The 21,241-nt window shown below is 36.4% G+C and overlaps 1 protein-coding gene across 1 annotated transcript in view; it reads left to right on the top strand.

Moving 5' to 3' along the window:
* LOC149551491 (ubiquitin-like-specific protease 1D) overlaps positions 1-21,241 on the top strand; it is a 180,226-nt gene that overhangs the window by 116,001 nt on the left and 42,984 nt on the right. Inside the window, exon 10 of the mRNA XM_089786986.1 lies at positions 8,880-8,999. Within this exon, the coding sequence (XP_089643112.1) occupies positions 8,880-8,999 (120 nt within the window). The remainder of the gene's footprint in view (positions 1-8,879; positions 9,000-21,241) is intronic.

The following is a 21,241-nucleotide window of genomic DNA, read 5'->3' as shown; positions in this document are numbered from 1 at the left end:
AATTTCTCTTTGATATTTGCCGAGAATTTTTTTTTGCCTCGCCGAGAAGTGGCAGAGAATGAGAAGTTGAACTATGCGTTCAAGTATGTAGAAATAAATATAACATAATATGAGCAATACAGTTTAGCACATACACAATATATATGTATATATACACACACACACACACACAAGTTATTCCACCATCTGATTTCACAGTGAGAGATAGATATATATAGTAGTGATGAATAAGCAACGATGTATTAAGGATTATAACTACAAAAGGTAAAAACTGCAGTGTAGTGTGAATACAGAGATATTAAGAAGTATTGTTATGCACCTATAAAAATTAGAGGTATAGCGTGGATAGAGTTGATCTGTGTGTGCTAAGAAATAAAGTTTAGACTGATATGCCAGTATGCATTTGTAGAAGGATATTAAAGATAGAACGATGATCATCAGTGATAGGTGAAACTACAGTAAGCTATAGCTGTTTAAAGAAGCCAATATTTATTGAGGAGTCTTCAAATGTTTTGAAACTGAATAAGAACGATAGCTCCAATGAGAAGAAAGATGAAAAAGCCGTTGAACACAAATAGTGCGTAAGTGTTAGAAGTTGTAATCTTTCCTTGGTGTGTTTATAAACCAAGGTTAGACCTCCTTTATTTATTGTTATAATATATTAGGATATAAGCCAAGGTATCCTAATATATTTCTTTTTTGTCCTTTTTTCCACTACATCTTATTTTGTCATCTAGTGGAATATGTGAGGACAAATATATATATTGTAATTTGTAATTTAGATTATTCCTCCTTAAGAGGAATCTCACACTTGGCCTCACACACTTATGAATGGTGGCATTCATAGACATGGGAGTTACATTCTAACTCCTCTCTCTCATCTCTATTTAAGAGAGGACCCTCCTCTCTCATTTCTAATGAGGTTTCTTCCTCTTCTCAAATTATTGTATGAACGATTGCTCTCTTGCTCTCTCTCTTTTTCTTCTTAGGCTTTTCATGCCTCATTCATAATGTCACAAGGGGTTTTCTTTGCTTTCCCCTTTCCAAATATCTTGTCTCATGGTGTTGGAGCTTGAAGCTTTCTCTCTCTTATTTTATGGTAATATCTTTTCATGCATTAACTCACTTAGATTCTTTCCTGGTTTTTGCTTATTTCCATATTTCTTTTTCCATTTCTAACATGGTATCAGAGCAGTTTAATCTTTGTTTTTGAGTGTTTGCATGAAGGTACAATTCGAAGGAGACTCTTGAGAGAGATTTCACTAATTTCTTTTTTAATCTTCTTAAGTTGTAAGAAATTGAATTTTTTTTGGATTTGGCTGGTTTACCGCCAAACCCGATTAACTCCTGTTTGCTTTAATTTGTACTAACCCTCTTTGAAAGCCAAAGGGTATTTATTTTGTTTTAAAAATAAAAATCAAATTTTGTTTTGCTCTTGTTTTTCACAAGAAGCATTTATCATTCATATTATCATAAATATTGTTTATTATTTAGTGTATAATTTTTGTTCAATATTTAAAATAAAAATTATTTCCCTAATATTTCATTGTAGGGAACACTTCAAAATCATATTTATGATTACCTTTTTTTATTTCAACTTACATTATTAGGTTAAAAACTATTCATATTTTTTTTGAAATTTAAACTCTCTCTTATCCATATCTTTTGGGTTTTAATATTGAATCTCTAAACTACTTCAATTTTTTTAGTAACTCTTGTGGTTGCCATATCTGATCTGAACCTCCTATCTTATCCTCTCAGACATTTCCTTCAATACTCTTGTTTTGTCTCCTTCTTCAAGCTTGCTTGCTCGGCCCTGCTTTGTGAGCTTTTGGTGCACTCATCCAGCCTCTATCGTTGTCTCTATCCTGTTGTTTTTTTGTCTCAAAGATTTAATTAGGCAATTTGCAGGAAGCAAAATTGCTCCCATAGGGATTATCTTATTTTAACAGGTGCCTCCATTTTAGAGAGTATTAATTTAATGTGGCAAGGATGTGACATGTAAGGATAGATTCTTCCATGTGCACGATAAGTTCTTTTGCATTGCTTTTGTGCCTGGTTCACTTGGATGCGAGATATATATTATGCATCAATAGGAAGCCATTTCGCTCCCTCGACGAAGGTTCGAATCTCACGTCAAAACCTCACAACCCCAACCTATCTGAGCCCATCAATGTCTTGGTGGGGGATCGCCTCAGCAGTGCCTTGTTGTCTATCACTTTATCAAGGTTCTTGATAAATATATTTGCCGCTCCACTCTTGTGTATGCTAGGATCACGATGTGAATACATTATTCGAATAGGCTTTCCATTGATAGGAGTAAATTCAGTGCCTCTATGGCCTTGCCAGCATTTTCGGCAGAGTCGTAATTAACATAGGCGTAACTGAGAGAAGTCTTGGTAGTGACATCCCTGCAAACTCGAACAGAGGTAACGGGAGCAATCTGCTATGTCTGCCAGGTTATTGGTTATTGGTGCCGTTGTGGTCATTTTGATCGACCACAACAATGGCTATGGGATTGTTGCCCAAGACTTTGACGGAATCTCTTGAGGGAGCCCGACTGTCGAGAGCAAAGGGATGTGGGGTTAATGCTCTGAGGGTCTGGATTGATGTCAGGGGAAGCGGTGCCAGGGCTCCTAGGCAACCGATGAGAAATCTTATCATGTCTTCCCTTGACAGGTAGCACCACTTCTCCTCCGCCCCCTCCTTGCTCTCCATTGATGGATTCAGCCATTTGCTGTTGTGGACGTCTGATCTGAGTAGGGCATGCCCCCTATTTTGATAGCCCTTGGGCGCCCTACCATTCTCAATTTGGGGATCTCAATTAAGCTACTCTGAGAAAGACTTTCAGTAGAACAAATTGTTTGGGTAATGACCTGTTTTATATAGCATCTGTCAGCATGCATAGAGGGATGATGGGGCCACGCCTAAGAATCAGTTCCTCAGTTGAGATATCTTAACTGTTACGCAATTTCAAGGAAAGTTGCGAACGATAGGCATATGCGGGATTGTATTCTAAATTTTTTTTTCATCTGACAGATTTATTTTACTGATTCCCAGTTGGGCTCAATCCCCACTTTTCATCCGAGTTATTTCTTTTGTTTCTTATTTCATTGCATTGAATTATCTGGACATGCATTGGATTATTTACATGCATTATTCTTCCTTTTCTCTGATTTTCTCATTATATTCTTTCTATTTTTAGTTGTTAACACTTGTTATGCAGGATTGAATGATTTATATAACGTCTTTGATCTATTTGTTGTTTCACTCCAGCTCATACTCTATTATGAATTTGTACCATTTTTTTTATTCGTTATCTGCATTCTCTGTCATTTTTTTTTCAAAAATCAAATCATTTCAATTCAATTTCTACAATCTCTTTTCTAGAAAGTTTCTTAACTTTTTTTAGTATATTCTTATCTGCCAGATCTGAACTCTTAATTACTAATTTTTTTTTGGAGTGTTAGTTGTAACAAATTTTATATTAATCATATTCATTCGTCTCCTTTGTATCATTATCTCATTATTGTTCTTCTCCTTTATTATTATTTGTATTAATGTTACCAAGTAATCATATTTTTTTGGTTTATCTTATATATCTTAATTTCCATTAAAGTATTTAAAAAAAAAAAAAACATCTATCTTATGATTCTTGTCTTTGTTGGTGGGCCCATCCTTTCTATTTTTCTCACTTATGTTCACCATGCATGGAGATTTTAACTGATATCTAATAATTTATGCTTATTGCTCTTTCACATCTCAATTATTCAGGTTTATGAGTTATCTTACACTATTGCCTTCATTATTTAATAATTTGAGTTAATTGATCTATCTGCACATGGTTGCAGTTTTATGCTTTTATAGCATCGTTCCATGCCCATGTTGGCACTTTATGGTTTTATACCATTGATTTATATGATATTTTTTGTAAGTTGCATCGGGAGCCAATTTATCAAGGTTAACTATGGTGGACCCGACAGTTTTAGACTGACTCATAGTTGCCTTATCTGGCCCGTGGAGTATCCCTCCAACCTATAATTGGTGGCACTTACTTCAATGGAGTTTCCCTCCATTTGCTCCACTTTGTTCCTCAATGCGAGGATGATATTTTATGGGGATTTCCCATTTCAATCTCTTTATCTCCTTGGTGTATGCTCCTAGTTTTGATTTAGTCATGGTATGACTTCCTACACTTTGCTCATTTTTGAGTGTATAGGTGACGAGGCTACCATATCTTGGAGCACTCCAATATTGGAGACTCTATTTGAGAAAGTTGTTTGACCCATGATGTTTTTTTTCCTCGTGGCAATGAAGTTGCTTGTCCATGATGGATTTTCAATTTGAAGGCAATATGTTGTTACACCCTCATAATCCATTCGTTTGAGTATCCTAACAAATCATGATAATTCTAATTTGATCAACATGTCTCTCCTTTTACTTTATTTTTATATATTAATGTGATAATGATTTGCATACTTTATTGCTTAGAACATGAGTCATGCATGTTATGGAGGGACACCCCCATTAACTTGTAGTGAGATGATTCATTAGTGGACTGTCTATATCCACGTGATTGATGCAAGTATCATTAGTTGGCCTTGTCTGTGGTCATTTGTGCATTAGTGTAATATACTTTTCATGAGAGCATTGATCAAGCTTTTTACTCAATTTGTCCTTGTTGACAATTTTTTGAGCATATAATTTATCTTGATATCAGGTTATCTCCATTGTTTTGTGGTAACATGTTTTATTTTCCTCATTGTTTCTCTATGAGAGTTTTATTATTCAAAGGATTTCTAATTTGAATATAAGATGAAATACTTCTTGTGGATAGTTGTCTTGTTTCTTGTGTCTATGTTTTTCAGGTAATCCATCAGGCACATACAAGACAATATTATTTGGTGTACCTATCCACTTCTCTCTTGGCTCTATGAAGACTTACATACACTCACAGAGACTTTTTGCATAATTGAAGATGTGTCTATGCTTCCACTTGATCACATTCAAAGGACTCATGTACTTCTCTTGGATTTGCAAATGTACCATATGGCTTGAAGACAATCAAATTACTTCATATTGAAGATTAAGTTGCAGATTTTTGTAAATTATGGGTTTAATACCCTTTGATGTAATTACCCCAAGTAAAGATTAAAGGGGGGTGTTAGAAGTTGTAATCTTTCTTTGGTGTGTTTATAAACCAAGGTTAGACCTCCTTTATTTATTGTTATAATATATTAGGATATAAGCCAAGGTATCCTAATATATTTCTTTTTTGTCCTTTTTTCCACTACATCTTATTTTGTCATCTAGTGGAATATGTGAGGACAAATATATATTGTAATTTGTAATTTAGATTATTCCTCCTTAAGAGGAATCTCACACTTGGCCTCACACACTTATGAATGGTGGCATTCATAGACATGGGAGTTACATTCTAACTCCTCTCTCTCATCTCTATTTAAGAGATGACCCTCCTCTCTCATTTCTAATGAGGTTTCTTCCTCTTCTCAATTATTGTATGAGTGATTGCTCTCTTGCTCTCTCTCTTTTTCTTCTTAGGCTTTTCATGCCTCATTCATAATGTCACAAGGGGTTTTCTTTGCTTTCCCTTTTCCAAATATCTTGTCTCATGGTGTTGGAGCTTGAAGCTTTCTCTCTCCTATTTTATGGTAATATCTTTTCATGCATTAACTCACTTAGATTCTTTCCTGGTTTTTGCTTATTTCCATATTTCTTTTTCCATTTCTAACAGTAAGTCACGATGGTTTCATATTGTACTGCAATATTGGCAAGATAAATTGACAATGTAAGTTACACAAAAAGATAGAAGCCACAAGAAACACATATAACATTGCAGTGATTTTCTTAGAGACACGGAAGGGAAGTGTTGATGCATATTTTATTTACAAAATATAAATCCTAACACGTGCAAGATAAGTGTCTCACATTGATGCTGAACCTAGAAGGGCCGAAAGTATTATCTGGAAAGATTATCAAAGTGCGTATGAAGGCCACCGCCCTAGGCACAAGTAGCATTGAGAAATTCTACGTCGGCGAAGAAACACAATGATCAAACCAAGAAATTCGAACTCGTTATCCATGTCAAACAATCAATTCATAAAGATAAAACATTGCCGATAAATCAAAGATATATATGTTTATTGGTGACTAGTCTATATTTGCAATAAAGGAAAGTCCAATGGATGCAGAGTCTCGGTGGATACAGAACCAAACTTTTAGAGTTTATGTCAAAAAATAGAGATGCCATCATACTCCTTCGATACCATCTTCACTATCTTGGATGACTACATGTGTAGGCGGGTGAATCATGAAAATAAAATTAGAAAGGAAACGGTGTAGATTACTAACGTACAAGGAGTCTGATTCATATTATCAACATGTGCGCTACAAAAAAGCCTGATAATATTGAAGAATCGATGAGAACAAAGAAATTATATGCCATTAGTAATAAAAAACATAGATGTAAGGTTGTAAAAGTGTGATTAAATATTTTAGTAATAACTGAAGTGGTGCAATTAATTGAGGAAGTAAAAAGGAATGACTTTTTATTTGAAAAGTCCCACCGATAAAAATAAAAGATATAAGCGTAGCAAGATATATTCCATCATTCGGAAAAAGATATTCCAAGGAAGAGATATTGAATTGTATGGAGGAATAAGGAGTTTGAAATATGACTTTGTAATATGAATTCAAATATTTTATTTTAATAATAAATAAAAAACCTTTCGTTTGTATTTGAGGCATGGAGATTTAAACTGCAGTTGATTCGTCCTTTATAATCATTTTAAAATTTCTATAAGCAATTTATGTTAGGTAGGCGGACAAGGTCATCTATGGCATTTTAAACTTGATCATCACAGATATTGTGAAATATTTAATAGTTTCCAGATTTGTGTTCAGTTTGTCTCCCCAACCTTAGGAGTTAACACACAAATTGGACTAGTTTAGAGTTGTGTATATATATTTGATCTATGGTGTCTTGATTATTAAACTGTTATAGTTTATGTGCGTATAACATTATAAAGTTGTACGTTATAATCTTCATTGTAGTTGACTATGTTGCCCGAATAAGCTAAAGCACTAATCTTTTATGATTGAAGTGTTGGGTTTATATTTGAAGTCAGAAAATCTATGACTTCCTTTTTTACAAACCTAAAATTCATTATTAAAAACCTTATACAAAATATTCATTTCAAACTATCACATAACTCCACATTAATCGAGTTCAAAGACCTTGCTATCCAGAGAACTCCAAAGCTTGAATTTGCTATAGAAAAGCCTTCAACCAAGTAGTTAGCATTTGAGGTGAAGGTCTACCCGCCTAGGTGTAGCAGAGCCTAAAGTGTAGGGGAATCAAGGTGATTCTCGTTCGTTGGCCAGAACTGATTGTGGAATCTTGTCAAAGAATTGGCAAGCTCTTCGATTTCCAATCTGCAGTTTTGGGAACCAACACAGTGCAAAATCCTATAGGTTGGAGTTGGGTGATAGTGGAAGTTGGAATATTATAGAGGGTCTATATTGTTGGAAAAGGGAGATTTTTGATACTCAAATTCTCTTTGGTTTCTCTATATATGTTTAACCTGGGATATGGATGCGAAACACTCTCTAAACGTTGTGTATGCATACCTCATCTTGAAGAAGGGAGAGGCAGCTGGTAGGTGATGAAGCAAGGAAGTTTCTGCTAGAGTAATAGATGAGTACTTTTGGCATGGGTCCAAGAGCTTCTGTGGATGCCATTATGGGTGACCATTCTTCATGGGATGCTATTCTTGATGATAAAAAATGTTTATATTTGTATATTTTTCTTTTTGAGGATTTCAATGGCTAAAGGATTTAGTTCTGAGTTTTTTATTGCTTTTTTATACTTATATCCAAGTTGTTTGTTGTAATAATGGACTGACTTCTTCCATGGTTATGCTGGTAAATCGCTTGAAGGTGCTTCCTATTATTCTAATTTTCTTATGCCTTTAAACTACCCATTGGTCTACATGTTCAATAAATTTTTTTAGTATTTAATAATTTACAAATATAGTTGACATTGAGCTCCAAATTACAAAGTCAACCAATATGAAACATTGAGAAATAGACAAAATGCAACAGAAAACCTTGCTACAAATTACAAAAACCACTGATTGAAAAACAAAACAGAGCAGCAGTATTCTATCATCCCTAAAACATAGAGGAGATCAGAGTTCTGGACCCAAATCAGCCTAGCAATTTTCATTAATAATTCATAATTTTTTTTGACTGATACCTCTGAATCAAAATTGTTGGCAGAATGTGGAAAGAAACAACTTGATAGCAGTTTGTAGGTTGAGTGTAGAATGATAATAACATTGCCATTGTCTAAAACAGAATATCTTTAGGCATTATTGTTCAAGCTCAAGGTACTGATTTATGGATTCATGTATGTTAAAATGTACTTTGTTTCAGTAGAAGCTGAGGAAATTTGTATTGAATGGAAATAAAATTTCTTATGCCAGGAATGTAGGTCTGCTGCAATCTGTACAGGTGATCTACTCACATGGATTTTGTATGCACACACCTCTGCTTTTATAGCTCGTTGCATCTTTTGTGTAACTAATTTGAAATTTTGATTCAGCATGATGGCAGCTTGGTATACATTTCATATTTGACAATCTAATGCCATTTGTTAACTTAGTTTAAAAGTTCAGTAAAGCTCAACTAGTCAAACTTGTTAATTGGATCTGTTTCTCTTGATTTTTGAGCCCTTTGGAGTTTAGATGTGCATTAACAGCCATATGTTTTTATGCATACTCATTTATTTTGATTTAAATGCATAAACCTGTAAGTTCAATTGATTTCAGTTCCTCTATCTTATACTATTGATGTAGTCTGCATTGGAGTTTGGCAATAATCTGTTTCCCTCAAGAAGAAAAATCTGGGCCATTAGTTCTTCATCTGGATTCGCTGGGCCTTCATGCAAGTCAAGTCATCTTTAGGAATATAAAGAGGTTTGTTAATATGAGCTTTCTCCTGTGATCAACATTTAGAATCTCTGAAATGATATAATTGCACGTAAATTATCAAATACTTCTTTTAATGCGTTTTCACTTGTTTAATAAGTCATGGCAGGATAAATTATTTGGTTTCTGAATTAAAGTGGACATGATAATCAACCATCTTAGAGACTGTTGTCTTGAAACACCACATTATATTTGATGAATTAGATCAATTGCCATTTAATAGAATGAAGTACATTATTGTCTAATAGAGAAGTGTAATTAGTAGCACTTATGATATATAGAAATAAGATGCTTAATCTGTCATCTGGAGTTACAGTTAATAGCTTTACCACTTATACATCCCAGTTTATAGTTTCAACATAGAATCCTTCTTATGTATTTTTAATAGAACTTTCTTATGAAATCTCATTGTTGCTTGCATTATTAGTTCTACTGAGCAGGAAAATATGCCTTTAATTGATACTTCTGTCATGAGATAGGATATTAGGATACTTGGTTTTAGTGATTCTTTCTGTTTTATCAACTTAAATATTTTTTTCCCTGTTGTCTTTTATAAGTATACATTATTGAGATGTCAAGATATCTCTTCAGAGTTCTCTTTAACTAGTACTGGGCTAGTAAGAAAGTTGCTCTTGCTATCTGGATGGAGTCAAGAATTGAATAGGCCTCTACATATTTATTAATGACACTTTAAGATGTATGATTTCAGATGAAACCTACTAATTGCTTTGGATGTGTACAGGGTTTCTTTCCATGATAAAGCGTGTACACGATTAGATTTAGTTTTAAATGTCGGTCCTATATTGTGCTGGATTCACCTAAAGTGCAGATAGTAGACTCTTTGAAAAGGAAGCATTATGATAGCCATAGTTCAACTTCTCGTTCTTTGCCACTTCTTGGTAAGGTCAAAAAAAAAATTCTCCGTAAATATCGAAGAGAAATCGGCAACTTCTTGTGAAAATATCGAGAATTTAAAAAATGACTTTAATTTAATTAAAAATGCATTTTTTTCCACAAAATTCAATAAGTAGATGCATGTATTGAGTCAATAAACGAGTAAACAAACCAAACAAGCTGATCTAGATATATATATAAATGCAAAAAGTAGCAAAATCACATCCTCATGTGGAATGCCGATGTAGTCACAGACTCTAAACTTTGAAACAAGCTACAAATAGTAAATACCAAATTGTCTTTGACAAAATATAAGCAAATACAAATGTCAAGTTCAATATGAAACTAGTCTACATCTTCCTCTTCCCCCTCCTAGTAGTTCTAGTAACAATTATGGGAGAGGGAGGGAGTCTAGTAGCTCTAGCCATAGCAGTCATCTATGGTGGTGCTGGTGTTGCCCCTGGCAATGACTCCTCATCATCCTCATCCTCATCCTCACTATCACTGTGCTCATTGTCACTGTCCACACTGTCACTGCCTTCGTCACTGAATGTCGTCTAGTCCCACTGCGAAACCACCCTCCTCCATAGCTTCCCTCTCCAACTCATATATTTCATCCTCAGTGAACAGTGAAGGCTGCTCCTGCACTGTCCAATCGCCAAAAGGATCTATGTCATCCAAATCAAGTGGCTCAGTTGTTGTTGCCATTACCTTTCTTATGCGCAACTTGAGGTTATAATGCACAAAGACGAGGTCATTTAGGCGTTTTTGTGCCAACTTGTTCCTCTTCTTTGTGCGAATAGATTCAAACAAGCTCCAATTACACTCACAACTAGATGAGCTACAAGGATGACATAAGATGAGAAGAGCAAGCTTTTGCAGATTTGGGACATTACCACCTCAATTTCGCCACCAAGCATCCGCAAGATAAATATTAAAGAGTTAGAAAGCAAGATGAGGACAAGTTTTTGTAGCTTATTCATTTACTTATCATGCATGTGAGAGACTCCAAATTCCAAATATTGTACTTGGGGTCTGAATGTGTTTGCCTCTCTTTGCCAAGGCTGAGGAGAATAGTTTGCCCATTGCATTTTGATACACTTCCATCTCAGCCACAATGAGGTCTCTCACCGCAATGTCAGGTACCATCCTCTGCATGCATTCACTATAGCCCTCCACGACCTCTCCATTGGGATCCGCATATGATGGAGAGAACTAGTAACAAGGGTTGAGGAAATATCCCGCTGCATGAATGGGTTGGTGTAGCTGATTTCTCCATCTCCTATCAATAATATCCCATAAGGGCTGAAATTTTAGGCTCCCTCCCCTGTACTTATTTCTTACAGCCTCATTCACCCTATCCATGGCCTCATAAAGGGACCCCATTGGGGTTTGTTCCCATCTACCAAGCGGAGAACTCTAACCAAGGGCTTCACCACCTACAATTGAAAAGTAGAAAACAATTATTAATCAGAGAGTAGGGTTATAAATTAATAATGAAAGACTTGATTAATAAGTACAAAAAAAATCAAATTTTGAAGTTTCCATGTTACATACACAATTTATGTAGCTTGAACAAAAAATTGGATGTCAAACACAATGCGTGCAACACTCTGCCCATCGACCTTCTTTGAATAACTTGACTATAGCCATTTTGGACACACAAACATCTGCCTCAAAGGATTCATATGATGAAGAACACTTTGCAACGTTATAAAAATCGTTGTAAATCTTGTGACCGCAGGTCTAACCAACTCTTTGTCTTTGGTGTAGTCTTTCATCAAGCGAAGGACCCAAGGCTGATTGTAGATATATTTTGTTATCATCCTTGCTTCCTCTACAACCGCTTTCACCCAATCCAATTTCCCTATATCCTCCAAAAGAAGGTCAATAACATGCGCTGCACAAGGAGACCAAAATAGTGTGTTATGCTTTTTTTGTAAGATCCTACCCACTGCCACATATGCTGCTACATTGTCGGTTACAATTTGCACCACATTTTGAACCCTAACATCCATTACAACATTCTCTAGCATTCGAGCCAAAGTCTCAGCCGTCTTTATCTTGTCCAAGGCATCCAAGGATTAAAGAAAGACTACTTGATCCTTGCAAGAAACTAAAAAGTTGATGATGGTACAATTTCTTCCATCCGTCCATCCATCTGAAAATATGGTGCAGCCATACTTTTTTCATTCTAACTTTTGCTTTTCAACCACATCTTTACCCCTAGAAACATCTTTCAACAATTTACAAGCACAAAATAAAATATGAGATTAAGTACACAACTTTGATTAAGAAAAATTACTTTCAACAAAAACAAGTAAATTGTAAAACTGTAAAAGTATTAAAGTTTGAAACAAGTGAATTACCTCCCAGTCAACGCTGCAGGAGTAGGTGGCTTGTAGCCCTTTCCCACTACTGTTCAACCAGCCACAAAATTCAGAAAATATGGACTTGCTGCAACATTGAAGGAGAGCTTGTTAAAAACCAAAAAATCAGCACATTGAATGTCAAGTTGCTCATGCACATAACGGTTCCATCCAATACTCTCCAATGATGGTTGTGCTCCAGGTGTGTTTTTATGCACAAAATAACCATCGATAGAAGAGTTTTGTGGTCTACTAAAACTAGCAAATGTGGAAGCTGAGTCTGAGGACTTGCCACAGGTAGGTGTGTTCTATGCGCAGATCCGTGGGCCACAAAAAGGGCTCACTATCCCCTCAACTGCTTCTTTTTCATCAAGGGTGATTGGGATACCTATTCACATGACACAACCCACATCATTTTGTTATGAATCATGATAATTGTTTTAGCACAATTATTAATTGTGATTAGAAAATCATAAATGATTCTTAAAAGGAAACATACCTTGTGATTTGTAAATGGCTGCCCTCATGGCCAATTTTTCCCTTTCCCTTTTCAACTTCTTCTCTTCTTGGGCACTAAGCAAAGCAATCATCTCCCTTTTTATTTCCTCCATAATCGCATCACAAATCCGTGTGTTACATTTTCTTACATCAGCAAGGTGGTACTTCAAACGAGATATGCCTCCACAGATTTGTTTTTCACATTTCATGCATATGACACTATTATACTCTATTCCTTCAAAGGCATATTTCCATGCAAAGTCTCTAGCCCCTTTAGGGCGCATGCCTATGAATCCAAATGGACATGCTACAGAACCATTGGGAGATGCTGCAGCTGACCCAGATATAGAGGAAGCCATATTTGCTGGAAAATCGGAGAATAAAACAAAAAATGTATTAGCCTTTTGGTTTTGAAATTATTGAGAAAAACTTGATTGTTTTTGGAAAAATTGCAAAAAGATGGTGTTAGGTCTTTTTCATTACACTCTAAAACGTATTAGAGAACATTGCAAATGTTATTCCAGTTCCTAGAGTCTTAATTAAGTTAGATGCAAGATATGCAAGTATGGGAAGACAAATAAGTTTAACTCAAATGAACAAAAAATTGAGAAACTTACTTGTGGATCTGGATTGGCTTGGAAAGAGCTTCGACTATGCTCGTAATCCACTGGAAATTGTTACAAATCAATGCCAAACACTTAGGTGCTGCTCCAAAACCCTTCTCCTCCACCCAAGATGTTGAACGCAACAAACAAAACAATCAAATGTCATTTGTTTTTGGCACAGGTATTTATTGGACGTTGCTCGCGAGAAGACTGCAAGTTATCGTGAGAAATTGGTGATATATTGCCGATAAACCCTCTTAAATCTCAACCCTCCAAAATGGCGATAAACACTCAAGTTTTCTTGCCGCCTAAAACTTCTCGCGAGAGGTTGACTTATCGGCGATAAAATGACGAGAAGTTAAACTATGATGTTAGCTGCATAGGAAATGAAGATTCTTCTCGCATGACATTTAGATAGTCCTAGGATCTCAGTAATAGATGTATCATATAAGTATGTGGAAATCATTGAATCCCATAACCATTAACCCTGCAATGTTGCCGAGTATTATGTTTCACAAAACATATCACTTACAATACAGAATTTGGAACCCACAAATTTTCTTTGCATGTTGTGTTTCATACAAAGAAACCATGCTTTAGTAAAATAATAAAATGCTGAATGGTGCAACATTAGATTGATCCCTCAAAGCCTTTGCAGAGGCTAAAATTTCCACAATAATTTTTATAATACCAAACAATCCTTCCCTAGAAGAGATTTAATGCATTATTAGACTTAACAAATTTAATTAATTATGTCAACAAAATTCATGATCTCTGGTGTCAGGAGAAAAAATAGCAATTAAAAAATATCAATAATTTTTATAAATAATTGAGAATAGCATCAAGCATTACAAAAGAAAAATTTGATCAACTATAATAGAAAGAAAGAAATTAGTTTTAATGTCAACAAGGCTAAAAATAGTGTGTGGGATAGACCGCTTGCACATATTGATTTCTACATTTTGTTCCTTGTTTAATTTGATGATGAGTGCCCCTAGCTCCTCAACAGTGCCCTCCTTAAATAAATCTACCCAAGAATTTGTTGTCAAGAGACTAGAAAAACTGTCCCTGCTGTCCTTGAAGACATCACATTCTAAAATGAAATGCCTATCTGTTTTCACCTTTTCGAAAGTGCAAGAAATGCACTCTGTAATGTCCCCTTTTTTCTGGGACATTATAATTTTGCGTGTTGGCTCACTTCGCCTAGGTTTCGGGGGCGAAAAGGTTCTTTACAGGGTTCAATTCGAGGTTTGGCCTAGGCATTTCTAGTTTTCGACCCATCCGAGCAGTTTTGGCAGGTTGTTCGGATACTTACTACTTTTAGTAAGTAAACAGAGCATAGTATTTTCGGTACCTCAATGTTGGTTTGGAAGCGTCTCGTTGAGAGCTTTCCAACGAGCTATTGCACGTGATTATCTGAGTTCATTTAGTTAGCTATTTTAATGCCCGATGATTATATGGTTTACTGGCTAAGTGACTATTAAAGTTCATTTAACTTGTCACTTTATTTAAAAAGGTACTATGTTCACTTAATTAACTGAAGGACAAAAAAGATGCTTTATCCCACATTGCTTAAAAGAGCGTGTATCACATTGAGAAAAGTGATAAAGGTACAATAGACTCCACATGGGTAGTTATGAAGATTATAATATTAAACAAGTATTAATCTAGGAGTTGGAAACAGTTACTGGTTATCTCTTCAAGGATGCAAACCCTTGAAGAAGCTTCAGAGGTTGGATGCAAACCTAGCCTTTTTACAGGTTTTATCTATATTGCCAATTTGACTATTATTTTTTGTTTATAAGATTGGATTGCTGATTTATAATACAATAATGTTATTTGACAACTATTTGTGTTAATTCTTGGTTTATATATGTACTTTTGAATACTGGAGGAATAAAATTAACTTTCCTAAGTTTCCTTTGTATTCAGATCGACTAGTTATAAATTGATTACAGTTCTGGAATTTACATCAAGTATTGGTTATCTGTTCGGTTTTAAATCTGCACTTTAATATCAAGGGTTTTTGGAAAAATATCTGTAAAGGGATATTACAGTGGTATAAGAGCCATGCATCCTGCCAACCTGTGAAATTATATCAACAATTAAATTGCAGAGGGAATTAACACAAGAATTTTATGAGGTCAAATATCAGTTCTCACTGGTTGCTTAAATGTGACTGGAAATACCAAGGACGAAAAACCCTTGGAATGTGTGTGTAAGGAACCTAGACGTAGCCCCAGCTCCAGTCAGTAATGTTAGCTATAGTTGCAAGACTTTCAACAGTGGCAGATTTCTATGTTCCTAAGGTCTTGAGCTTCTACGGTTTCAAGAGTTATAGGTGTTTAGGAAGCTCACGTGGTGGGCACTTTATTATTTCAAGCATGTCATAGAATCATTATAGAGAAGACATGCAGTTTGAGAGGGTAGAGTTTTATCGACACCCTAAGTACTAGCGGTTAGTGTAAGCAGTGGGAGAGTAAACCAAGATTGGGTCGCTGGAACGTATGGAATGGGTAAGTAATACCCGACAGACTCCTCTGTGAAACATAACCCACAGGTAGTGGAATCAGTGAGTAGTCGGCAGCCAATTCGTGGAGTGAGTAAGACGACCCTTTCTAGCATCACACCAAGACACCAGTTTGGTCAGGTGCATAGTTGTGGGGTATTCTCGTGAAGAAATTCGTCGGGTAGCACACAACAGTGGACGAAAGCATTTACCTTTTCCGTGATTGGGGTTGCTTGTATCGTCCATCCGCGGGTTTGTAGGTGACAAGGAGATACTTAGGTCCAATCCCTCCATTTTCGAGCCGGTTTGTACTTTCAGAGCATTCTAGATGCAAGGAGATTAGTGTTTTGTTGAGGAAAGTTGAAGGAATGTTGGGCATTTGTGTGGAATGTTGTTACTGAGCAAAACAATATAAATCGTGACATGAAAAGATCAACAATGGGGTAGGGGATGGTGGACGCCTCAGTTACGGGATGGAGGGCTTGTCTCACGTAGATGCCAACAATCACGTGAACAAACCAGGAGCATTTCGGGCCTTAATTCCATACAACTGGGCAGATACATAGGAAGAGAAGTAGTATATCGTAGTTCGAGTCACCATACAAGGAGATTTTTCATTGGTAAATTCTGCACCTTTCCACACATACGGGGCATAGTTTAATTTGATGGTTGGCCGCTTGGTTGTGATAGCAGAACCCGTGAAACAATAGTTTCTGCTTCAGCTACATTTCGTGAAGGATATTCATAGCATTCGGGTGAATATATTAGAACTATTTGAAACGGTTGTGACTATTCTTGAGAAAACTATTTATAGTTTTGGACATCGTGGCGTTATTTTTTGTAGATTACATATCGCAAACTTATACCATCATCTTATTCTCTGTAAAAGTCCACTAAAATACTATCATGAATACGTGGTCATGATTTTTTAAAAAGTTTTAATGTTGGATTTTATGAAACTTATCATGGCTCAAACATCAGCATTCAATACTTAATAACTACAGATGTTGTGAGGGGATATTTTCATAACACATTATTTGCAACACTAGAGTTCATTATTTAACGTGTGAAAGGACATCTTTTTAACACACCTGTGAGCCATGAATTTGTAAGCCTTTATATCACTCAAGACACAAAAACATCAGCTGTTACCCGCATTATGATTAGGTGGATTTTGAGTTACAGTCCAAACAGTAGAGATTCTAACAACACAGACGTGAGGCAGGAAAAGAGCCTAGTTAAAGATCATCAGCTAGTCATATAATTTTGGCATTTATTTATGCGTTGCAAGCCACTACAAACATCAGAGAACATACACCAAGTGTTTGACCAAATTCCTACAGCAATCTGTTCAGGTTAGATAGTATTGTGAAGTTTATTACAGCGGTTTGATGAAATACCTTCAATGTTCAGAGTTCAGCAACAATTGGCAGTTGGAATTTTTAAAGTTTATTACAGTGAACTGGACATTGAATCAGTTAGTTAATCATGTTTACTTCAAGTACCCAGAAGCAGTGGACAAGAATATGGAGAAGCTTAAACAAAGTTTGAAAAGGTTGGATGAAAGTCAAAAAAGGATGAATGAATTGATTTTAGACCCTGGAAAACTAGATAAAGTGGCACGATGTGTGGTTTCTATTGTTAAGACTAGTAGAGAACCATTAGTTGTATCGAGTTCTCTTGAGGTTAGTGCTGTGACAGTTGATACAGGACAATTTGCTGGTAGCTCTTGTGTCACAATGGTGGATTCTCCTAAGAGTTGTGTGGTAGTACACGACATTACTCCATCATCCACACAAGGTATTCACAGTGTCATCTGGTTGGGAGTATAGCTCTCATGTTGATTTGTTTCCATCTCCTGGAAGCAAATCTGTCACTTCGTTCCATGCAACTGATTTTGGATGCCAGCTTGTTTTTCAGAGTCAAAGGGATCAGCTACTTGATTCCGTTTTTTTAGTGAGGAGCCATTGACAGAGGTTGGAGCATTTTACCGCGAATACACAGTGAGGAGTGCTCATCACTTTTCTTTTGACCCATGCACGGAGGACTTGATGATGCATCAGTATGGGTTGGTTCTGGAATTGTACCATCCTTTGTGGGATGGGTATTCACCATCTTTAGAAGATGGGATTGGCGACTGCAAGCGTCCGACTTAGTTGTTTGTGGGGGATTACTTGCAGGGAAAGCTGTCAGTTATACATCATGCTGATATGTATCCAACATGGTTTGCTACTTCTATGTCACAAAGTTTTCTTATGGGTACATGGTTACCAGACAACTATGGTGTCGGTTGGCATGATGGTTTGGTTAGTTATCACATCCATGGGAGTTTAGCAGGAGCTGTAGAGAGATGTTGTGTTATAGACGCTCCCGGACATTTTAATCTCTATATGGTGAATGGATGTCGGGTTCGGTTGTTTTGGGATCCAGGTGGCGACAGGTTTGACACGATGTATTGGGTAATCGGGGATCCAGGTGTTAATAGTATCTTACATCTGGTGGATTATGCGGTGTTGTTACACAGTTGCAGAATTATGATCTGTGTGTTTCAACCTTCTGATACATTAGAGTTCCAGAGATTAGGATTACTCCGTTTTTACCAGGGTGATATGATGGTGGAGTTAGATTGGTTGGATCTGCCATTGTCATTAGTATAGATATTGCAGGAGTGGTAAAGTGTTGCAGATATTACAGGAGCTGGTTAGTGGTATCTTAGACAGCACACGAGTTCTCACTTGGGATCCAAGTGGAGCATCCCTATGATGGTTTGGTTAGTTATCACATCCATGGGAGTTTAGCGGGAGCTGTAGAGAGACGTTGTGTTATAGACACTCCCAAACATTTTTATATCTATATGGTGAATGGATGTGGGGTTCGGTTGTTTTGGGATCCACGTGGCGATAGATTTGACACGATGTATTGGGTGATCGAGGATCCATGTGTTAATAGTATCTTACATCTGGTGGATTATGCGGTGTTGTTACACAGTTGCAACATTATGATTTGTGTGTTTCAGTCTTTTGACACATTAGAGTTCTAGAGATTAGGATTACTCTGTTTTTACTAGGGTGATATGATGGTGGAGTCAGCTTGGCTGGATTTGTCATTGTCATCGGTACAGATATTGTAGGAATGGTACAATGGTGCAGATATTACAAGAGTTGGTCAGTGGTATTTCAGTCAGCACACGAATTCTCACTTGGGATCTAGGTGGAGCATCCCTATGTATTGCTTTTCATCGGGGAGCTAGGAGGAGAGTCTGGTTGTTATCATCTTGGGGTGGATATTTGTATATTGTTGAGCTCCCATCTTCACTTGACAGTAGAGACTAGCAGAGTCACTCATGGAGTGAGGTATTCATGCTCACTGAGGGTTTTGGCACACAGGGCAGCAACACATGGCAGTTGGTGTCCCTTTATGGTGAGACTTGGGATCCTGGCATTCAATTATTTGGCACATCGATTCCTATTGTATTGTTTCACCATTCCAAATTTGGGATGATGTATGTCGGGTTACATCGGCTGAGGAGTAAAATCTCATTCTCAAGGCTAGTATGGGATCCTGGCATTTGGTTTCTGCAGGTATGAGTGGATTGCTTGAGGGCAAGCAATCTTTGAGAAGGGAGGCTTTGTAATGTCCCCTTTTGTTTGGGACATTATAATTCTGTGTGTTGGCTCACTTCACCTAGGTTTCGGGGGCGAAAAGGTTCTTTACAGGGTTCAGCTCGAGGTTTGGCCTAGGCATTTCCAGTTTCAGACCTATCAGAGTAGTTTTGGCAGGTTGTCCGGATACTTACTATTTTTAGTAAGTAAACAAAGCACAATATTTTTGGTACCTCAATGTTGGTTTGGAAGCGTCTCGCCGAGAGCTTTCCAACGAGCTATTGCACGTGATTATCTGAGTTCATTTGGTCAGCTATTTTAATGCCTAATGATTATATGGTTTACTGACTAAGTGACTAATAAAGTTCATTTAACTTGTCACTTTATTTGAAAAGGTACTATGTTCACTTATGTGACTAAAGGACAAAAAAGGTGCTTTATCCCACATTGCTTTAAAGAGTATGTATCACATTGGGAAAAGTGATAAAGGTACAACAGATTCCACATGGGTGGTTATGAAGATTATAATATTAAACAATTATTAATTTGGGAGCTGGAAACAATTACCGGTTATCTCTTTGAGGACGCAAACCCTTAAAGAAGCTTCGGAGGTTGGATGCAAACCTAGCCTTCTTATAGGTTTTATCTATATTGCCAATCTGACTGTTATTTTTGTTTATAAGATTGGATTTTGTGGATTGTTGCATGTTATTGTATTGCTGATGTATAATATAGTAACGTTATTTGGCAACTATTTGTGGTAATTCCTGGTTTATATATGTACTTCTAAATATTGGAGGAATAAAACGAACTTTCCTGAGTTTCCTTGTATTTAAATCTATTGGTTATAAATCGATTACAGTTCTGGAATTTATATCAAGTATTGGTTATCTGTTCGGTTTTAAATCTGCACTTTAATATCAAGGTTTTTTGGGAAAATATCCATAAAGGGATATTACATAGTCTTTCTTCCCAAGATTCTTTTGGCCTTTTCCAATGCCCAGTTTCTCATCAAAGTTCATAAGAATTGGTACTGAAATTGTTTCAATAGGAGCACGACCCCCACGTCACTCGATATGATATCATAGGGAACTGTACTTTTAATTTTAAACTTGTTTGTAAACAAGCGTTTTTGAATATTTTCAGTTTCCTTCCTCTGTAAATAAGAAGTGATGCTGATGCACAGTTCACAGCTATAGAGAGCATCTGGCAGCACTAAATGCCCAAAGAGAGTTTGGGTAACTTTCCAAGTCCATAGCTCTGCCTCTCTACATCTGTTTTGGAAAACATAAAATGCTTTGCATCCTTCCAGAATTCGCTTCTTTATGCATTTTTGTCAACTTAAAGCTTTTATTGAGGTCAATACCGAGGTATTTGTAGTTTGACAATTCTTTGATAGTGCTGCTATCAAAGGTAAAACTTATGCTGGATATGTTTTCTTTTATTAGAGAAAAACATCACTTTAGTCTTGCTGATATTGACTTGCATCCCCACCATTCTGCAAAAATGCTCACGGGAAAATTAAGTGTATTTGTAAGCCACAGGCAGAATTAGAGATCAGAATAAGGCCATCTACATAAAAAAAAGAAGCTTTATAACAAATGAAGAACATAGGTTCAGTACTAAGAGGGGGTGGGGGTGAGGGTGGGGTGAGGGTGCGGGTGGGGGGTGGGGAGCTGAATTAATAGTGAATAAACGTTAGAATCAAATTCCAATTTTAATTCACACTTTATTTGGTTGATTCAAGTTGATT

The sequence above is a fragment of the Cupressus sempervirens genome, chromosome 6 (assembly GCF_028749045.1).
Source record: "Cupressus sempervirens isolate cs-2001-9-10 chromosome 6, ASM2874904v1, whole genome shotgun sequence".
NCBI lineage: Eukaryota > Viridiplantae > Streptophyta > Pinopsida > Cupressales > Cupressaceae > Cupressus > Cupressus sempervirens.
This window is presented reverse-complemented; position numbering and strand designations above follow the sequence as displayed.